Source organism: Eumetopias jubatus, unplaced genomic scaffold (assembly GCF_037043125.1).
Source record: "Eumetopias jubatus isolate StellerSeaLion01/CBP00866 unplaced genomic scaffold, mEumJub1_p1.0 scaffold_5, whole genome shotgun sequence".
NCBI lineage: Eukaryota > Metazoa > Chordata > Mammalia > Carnivora > Otariidae > Eumetopias > Eumetopias jubatus.
In genome coordinates, this window is record NW_028274811.1 from 11,852,984 (window position 1) to 11,861,070 (window position 8,087).

An 8,087-nucleotide genomic window follows, 5' to 3' on the forward strand; every position below is an offset into this window, starting at 1 on the left:
CGGTGCCCCAGGTATACAACCAAAGTAAATTACAGGCGTGTCAACAGCTGGGTTTTATGGAAAACCGGTTGTACTAGAAATTTGTCAGAAAATTTAGCCCCAGTTGTACTAGAAATTTGTCAGAAAACATGAGTGAGGAGGTCAGGGATTTTAGAGGCACCCTGAGGGACTCTCTCTGCAAAGAGGTGACAACCAAAACCACGGGAGGGGATAAGATCTTCATGGCGTTACTGGGGATGTAGGACATCAATGTGTCTTCCTTCTTTTCAAGGGACTGAGTGTAAGGAGGGGAGAATGGAGGTCTAAGAATTCATACTCCTCTTAAAGAGAAGTGGATGGTCCCCGTGTTGCCTGCTCCAGCAAGGTCTGCGATGCTGAGAACTATAAAAGGTACGTTTGACTTGCTCATGGAACATCCAGAAGAGAAGAGTGTCCGTCAAGTGGTCTGAGTGGGTGTGGGGGGCAGATGCAGGGTCTAAGAGTGAGCGGTAAAAGAGCAGCCAGGAGGGTGGATGGCTTTTTCAGGAAACCTGGCTTTGCAAGAAAGCAAGCTGTAGGGCAAGAGCCGGAAAGTCGCCGGATGAAGTTATTGCAGACGTGTGATATGAATGTGTCCTACTTTTTCCCCCCATTACTCTTTTCAGGGATCAGAAATGAATGAACAATCAGACAAAAGCACTTTCACCCGCGAGGGACGCACAGGTCAAAGTTCTCCTGAGAACAACTGTCGGATTGGACAGAAGCAACTGGTATGGCAAATGGGTATTAGGGTTTCATGGTATTTGGAGAGGTCTCAACTTGGGGATCGCGGAGGTGAGCCTGGACTTGGATGGAAGGTGGATCCAGTCAGGATTTCATGGGAAGGTTCTCCGCTCCTCTGTGCTGATGGGGCTTCCCCCTCCCCCTTTTCACTCAGCTCTCTGCGGGGCTGGTCTCACTTCACGTGCCTCCTCTCTGTCACTGACCTCCCTTGATTTATAGCCCAGTGTTCTGTGCAATAAAATCCCGCTCCCTGGAGAAGAATATTTGTGGAGAATATAGTGTTTTTATAGTGTCCAGTGTTTTTATTTTAAAAAACCTAGTCCCCCCCCTTTTTAAAGATTTTTACTTATTTATTTGAGAGAGAGAGGGAGCATGAGCAGCGTGGGGAGGGGCAGAGGGAGAAGCAGACTCCCCGCTGAGCAGGGGACCAGGACCCTGAGATCATGACCTGAGCCGAAAGCAGACACTCAACTGACTGAGCCACCCAGGCGCCCCATGATTCTAAAACTTTGCATATATTAATTCACCAAATCCTTCTCACAAGATAATCCTGTTACCCCATTTTGCAAAAAGGAGACACCGAGGCTCAGAGAAGAAGCTTGGTCAAGGCACGCCACTAGCAAGTGGCAGAGCCCAGATTTGGACACAGAGAGGCTTACCCTCGTGTCTCTGTTCCTAGACTGAGAATGGTAATGGACGGTCCGAAGTTGTATTTTTTTTCACAGCCATACCTAAATACGTAATTCTCTCATAAGGTTAAGTTTGTAAAAAACAAACCCGTACACACACACCGAGATGAAAATTTAAAGAAATATATTTATATTATTTTAGATAGCCTGGACTATTATTAAGATAAATAAATGGCATATAAGGCTGAGATTCTGTTACTAATCTGTTACATTGAAATTCACACTTTGAAAGTTTCCCTTTTGTTTCCTGGTAAAGTATTTCATCTGTATGTCAGTCTGTGTGTTTGGGGGCCATTCAGATTATATTCTTTTTTTTTTTTTTTAAAGATTTATTTACTTATTTTGAGAGAGTGAGAATGAGAGAGAGAGAGAGAGAGAGAGAGAGTACATGAGAGCGGGGAGGGTTAGAGGGAGAAGCAGGCCCCTCGCCAAGCGGGGAGCCCGATGCGGGACTCGATCCCGGGACTCCAGGATCATGACCTGAGCTGAAGGCAGTTGCCTAACCAACTGAGCCACCCAGGCGCCCCAGATTATATTCTTCTAAAATCTTTCAGAAGATCATTCCCTTCCCTCATGATATATGTGCTACATTTTTGAAATAAGGTATCAGGATTTATTGAAGCATCTTTGTTGCTCTTCTCCATTAAGCTCTGTTTCTTTTCCAATTGTTAATGTCTCCAGACGGAGTCTTTTGAAACTTTCCGCTAACACTCTAGAAAGCTATTCTAGGAAATTTTTTTTTTTTTCAAATCTGGCTTTTACTGAGAGTGGATCATTCAGGTGGCTGCAAAGCCCTGATGGGGTCCACACGCCCAAGGTCATGATTATTCTGAAACATATCTCAGAACACTAAAGGCAGGGGAAGGGGGCTGTGTGCACCTTGGGTCTCACGTGGTTTGAAACACTTCAGGCATTCCACCTGAGTTTGTCCAGCCAACAACTGCAGAAGGGTTTTAATCCCTTGTTCTTGTCCTCCATAAATGCTAATTTGGACTTTCAGACCCATCAGATTTGAGAAGCCAACTGGTATTTTGCAAGTATAAAAGGAATTCTGTTCCTGCTTGGTTGTTTATATATATTATGTTTATATGTTATATATGTATATATTTTATACTTATATATATTTGTATTATATATTATATCATTTAAATATTTAGATATATTTATAAGTATAAATATGTATTTTTATATTTATTTATTTATTTTAAAGTAGGCTCCATGCCCAGTGTGGAGCCCAACATGGGGCTTGAACTCACAACCCTGAGATCCAGACCCAAGCTGAGGGGCACCTGGGTGGCGCAGTCGGTTTAGCGTCCAACTCTTGATTTTGGCTCAGGTCGTGATCTCAGTGGTGAGATTGGGTCCTGCGTGGGGCTCTGCACTCAGCAGGGAGTCTGCTTAAGACTATCTCTCCCTCTCCCTCTGCCCCTTCCCTGCCTCTAAAATAAATAAATGAATCTTAAAAAATAAAACAACAGAAAGACCCAAGCTGAGATCAAAAGTCAGAGGCTCAACCGACTATATTTATATTTATTATATGAGATGTATACTATGGATTTCTTTATTCAGAATCACCTAACTTGAAGAAATTTACAACATCTTTTGAAACTTAATCAAATTAAGCTGTTTCTTTCGCTAGGTAAAACATCTGTACTTTTGTGACATTATGGCAAAAGTTACAGAAAGTTTATTTTGATACAACATAATTATCCAGTTCTTACTCCAAATACATATTATTTGTTTCATAGCAACAGATAGAGCGGCAGTTAAAATGCTTGGCGTTTCAAAATCCTGGGCCACAGGTAGCGGACTTTAATCCTGAAACAAGGCAGCAGAAAAAGAAAGCTCGGATGTCAAAGATGAATGAATATTTTTCTGTAAAATACAAGTAAGATCATGATTTATTATATTTGATTTGTGGATTGTAAAATGCATGAGTTCTTCTTGACAAAGGAAAGATTGCCTCTTTTTTATGTTTTAAAAATATCTTTTCTGAAGTAGAATATCGCTCAATGTGTTTGGAAGTTAGGAACTTCAAGAAGTAGACAATAATCCCAAACCAGGAATCAATTTTTTTAATACTTCAGATGGTTTGAGATGCTTAGAGTAAAAGCTTTAGTAAGAAAGATGATTAAAAGTAAGAAAGATGTATCATTAGATGGAGAAATAATATAACTGTGGGAATGAATTCAGGTATCAAATGTGTGCAGATATATCATAAGTGCAATGATAGTTGATGTAGGAAAGATGGGCCTTGGAGCTGATGGCCAAGAGAGAATTCCTGAGACGTCTTTGGTGCAAAAAGGTGATTTTATTAAAGTAGAGGGACTGACCCGTGGGCAGAAAGAGCTACACTGGGGTCATGAGGGGTGGCCCATTATATGCTTTCAAGTTGGGAGAGGGTTAGAGATAGTGTAAGTCTCTAAGGAATTTTGCAAGCAAGGTATCCAGACCTTGAGGGGGCTAGCCATTGTTGGGAAAAGGTCATTTATTACCGTCTAATAAAACCTTAGTCACGAGACCCTTCAGGTGTATATCGGTGGGCCATATGCTTGGGGGATGATTGTCAACACAAATCTTAGGGGGTAGAGATAAAGGAAGTTTCCAACGGAATTTTTATATGTGAAAGTAGACTAACAGGGTCCTTCGGGTCGGGCTAAGATTGTCTTTTGCCCTTAGTAATGTATCAACAGAGAGGCAGCTGAGTCCCTAGAGGAATGTCACTCTGCCTGGTTCAAGGACTTGTGAATGGGCTGTAGGTAGTAAGGAAATTTAATAATTTTTCCTTTGCCTTTGTTTCCCACATTAATTGCTAGCACATCACAAGTATAAGCAAACCATTAAGCAACCAAAAAGGTTGATGAATTTGACTACATTAAAATTAAGAATTTATACCCATTAAGAGACACCTTAAAAATAATGAAAGACAAACCACAAGATAGGAGAAACTATTTCTAATTTGAAAGATCAGTATCCAAAATACATACAACCCAATAAGAAAAAGATAAACATGCAAAGAGAAAAATGAACCAATCAATGAACAGGCATTTCGTAGAAGAAAAAGCTAAATAAATCCTCAGGATACAGAATCTCATCAGTGTAGTATGGGGCAGCACCCCACTCCCCAGAGAGGCAGCATGTAGTCCGATGATATCAGTGTTGATGAAACTAATGGACATGAATTGAGTGTAATATGTGTACAATCACTATTTAAAAACAGGCTCGTATAACCTATATACCTTATGACTTAACATCTTCACTCCTAGATATATATCCTGGAAAAACTCTTATATATTTACAACAGGAGACACATTCAGGGGCACCTGGGTGGCTCAGTCGGTTAAGCATCTGCCTTTGGCTCAGGTCATGATCCCGGGGTCCTGGGATCGAGCCCCGCATCGGGCTCCCTGCTCGGCGGGAAGCCTGTTTCTCCCTCTCCCACTCCCCCTGCTTGTGTTCCCTCTCTCGCTGTGTCTCTCTCTGTCAAAAAAATAAAATCTTAAATAAAAAAAAAGGAGACACATTCAGAAATCTCATAGCATTGTTACAATAGTAAAGAAAATAAGGTAGTAATAATCAAAATGCCCATCCATAATGGAAAAGATGAGAAACTTGTATATTCTTACAGCGGAATGCGTATAGAAGTGAAAATATTTGAATAACAGCTAGTACCATCATGGATGAATCACAAATCACAATGTAGGGAAATGCAATGTGCTTGGGGATTCATACACATGTAACTAAGGCAGGGAGATGAATTTTTTTTTATGCCCAACATGGGTCTTGAACTCATGACTCTGAGCCCCAGGACCCCAAGATCAAGAGTTGCATGCTCTACCAACTGAGCCAGCCAGGGACCCCAGGGAGATGACTTTTGTAACAGCAAGCTGTGGTTCCTCTTGGAGGGCGGGGTTGAAGGATGCAGTGGGCGGGGCATGAGGAGGACCTCAACCCTGTTATACCTTTTTTTTTTCTCCACCTGCCAATCCAGCAGAAAGGCTTTTTAATTTATTCCTGGAAAATTAAAACAATGACAATAAAAGATCAACTAACCGGGTTCTTGTAAGAAAAGTCACCTTGGAAGGTGGGTCATCTACATGTCTCAGGTTCTGAGCTCCCTGCCACCATGGGAGGGACCCAGCTCCTGTGCTGGGGGGAAAGGACCCTGTTATACCTTTTATCACGTTGGGCAGGGAGAATGTGGAGGTTTGCTTTATTCTTCTTTATCTGTGCACGTGTGTTTTCCATACTTTTGTGTGTACGATAGTTTAGAATTTTATAAAAGATAGCATCAGGTGGGCAGGAAACTATAAAATTTGCCTCTTGGTGTCTGAGTTAAGGCGAGGGAATATTTGGGTTAAGGCAGAGGGACAAGATCCGATATGGGCAATCTGGTGGTTTCACGACCACCCACTCCCATGATTTCCATCATGGATTTTAAATCTCCTGGTCTGCTCATACCTGCATTTCCCGGTGGGCATGGGAAGGAGTGGAGCCCTCCTCCCACAGATGAAATGCTTCAGATCTAAATCCCCATCGGAAGGTATTCCTGCCCAAGTGAGAAAATCAGGCAGCAAGTTTCCATAATGATCCTTGGCCTTCCCTGCCTTGTTAGGAGAGGGAAGAAGAGAGAACAGCATTACTTAGCCTGAACAGGAAGGAGAGCAGGTGTCAAACCTGTTTCAAGACAAAGGGTGGAGAAGTTCATAATCTCACCACACCAGCTGAGGGCCAGCCTTTTTTTTTTTTTTTTTTTTACTTCCAGCTGTTAATAATGGATACAAGCTGTCTAGAGATACTTGGTCCTCCTCACGCTTTCAAGCAGCTCAATTCTGAAGGGTTTATTTCAAAAGGGCCTGGTTTTGAGAAGGTGGTAGAATTCCTGTGACAGCTTCTGTTTTCTGGGCACGTTGTAGGGGCTGACAGAGAAAGTGTGGGGACTCAAGTGGGGTGTAGTCTCTGGTGCGTTCCTCTGGCACAAAACACCTTGCCTTCAGTCAGAGCTTCAGAGAGAGGCCGCCATCTTGGTCACCTGCCTTCTCGCTCCACACTGGGTGACAGAATCAGAAAGGAGCTGAAGCGTGGCACCTGGAGACTGTTACCAAAGGAGTTTTGTGTGTGGGGGTGGGTAGGTGTATATGTGTGTTTTTCTGTTAATGATGATGGTGCAGTCATGGACAGTTCTTCTATTTATCTTGAGTCATTAAAAACCATAATCATATTATTCACTAAGAGTGCTTTTTTGCAGAAAGGAAAAAGAGCGTAATTTATCAGGGAAAAATCCCATCAGGAATGATTATATGTTTAAAGAAAAATGGGGGGGTGGCATTTGTAGGAAGAAGCTTTTACAGCTCCTCTTTATAATCGACTTCGGTGGCATATCACCTTCCTGGGAAAACGAAGGGTCCTGTCAGTGACGAGCACGGGGCACATGGGCTGAATTTCCTGGGGACACCACTGCCATCTACTATTGGGAATCGTGGCTGGGGAATCCTCTGGGTGCCGGTTCCCTGGAATCAAGGGATTGGATTTAGGGAGGTGGCTGCAGAGTGGTTCATGCTCCGTGCGGGGGGAACCTGGCACTGTCTTCTGTTCTCCCCACAGAGTTAGGAAGAAGTATGACAAAAGCGGCAGGCTTATCTGCAATGATGCTGATCTGTGTGATTGCTTGGAGAAGAACTGTCTGGGCTGCTTCTACCCTTGTCCCAAGTGCAACTCCAACAAGTGCGGGCCCGAGTGCCGCTGCAACCGACGCTGGGTGTACGATGACATTGTCACCGAATCCGGGGAGGTGGTCAGCTCGCTGCCCTATCTGGTGTCTGACTAGGGGCCATTGCATGCGGGCTGGTTTGGTTCTTCTTCCCGACAGCTAAGCCAACCTCTTTCTCCGGGATGGATTTTAGGGCGTGGGGAAGATGCTGGGAAAACATACGGAAGACTCCTGTTCCCTGAAGCTGTTAGAACAATATAGCATGAGTGGTTGCTCTGTTCCCTTTTCCTGTGTCTTCCCCAATGCCTTCACCTTGTACCCAGAGAAGGATGGTGCATGATCTCAGCATCGCCTCCCCGGGACACCTCCATCTCCACTCTCAGTGAAAAATCTCTTGCCTCTTTACTGCCTGAGATCGTGTGGTTTTAAGAGTTTCAGAATACTGCAGCTCGGAGCTTTTCTTACATAGCACGTACAATCAGACCTACTGACCCTTGCGCCAGTTCCAAGTCAGAATTGCTCTTTGAATGAAAAACACCCCCATGTCTTGTGATTTTGCACTGCATATGCATAGTCTTATTTTTTAAATTAATGTTTTAATAACATTCTGATTAATTTGGTCACAGCTTGGCAATATTTTTATGAACAATTTGTATTTTACTTGTCAAATTGAGAAATTGGGACTTGAATGTCCTAAGAGTTAGTGGTTTCCTTTCCCCCTCCCCCCATCTTAGGATCAGTATTTTCAGAATTTTTTTCAAAAGGAGGAAACAAGTTATTATATAAAAGTGTACTGTTTTGTGTTAGCTCAGGGAGGGTATTAATATACAGTTGACTGGACACATGATGTGATTTTTTTTTCAATTCTGAAACATTGTGGGAGGTATGCAGAAATTTGAACTAAGCCTTCTTCGGATTTGCTTTTT

At 42.9% G+C, this 8,087-nt stretch overlaps 1 protein-coding gene across 1 annotated transcript; it reads left to right on the forward strand.

The window, feature by feature from the left end:
* Positions 1-304: 304 nt before the first annotated feature.
* On the forward strand, positions 305-7,691 carry ARL14EPL (ARF like GTPase 14 effector protein like). Its single transcript, XM_028092646.1, has 4 exons — positions 305-390; positions 645-749; positions 3,200-3,339; positions 7,056-7,691. Exons 2-4 carry the CDS (start codon positions 654-656, stop codon positions 7,276-7,278), a joined length of 459 nt encoding a protein of 152 aa, XP_027948447.1. The 5' UTR covers positions 305-390; positions 645-653; the 3' UTR covers positions 7,279-7,691.
* The last annotated feature ends 396 nt before the right edge of the window (positions 7,692-8,087 follow it).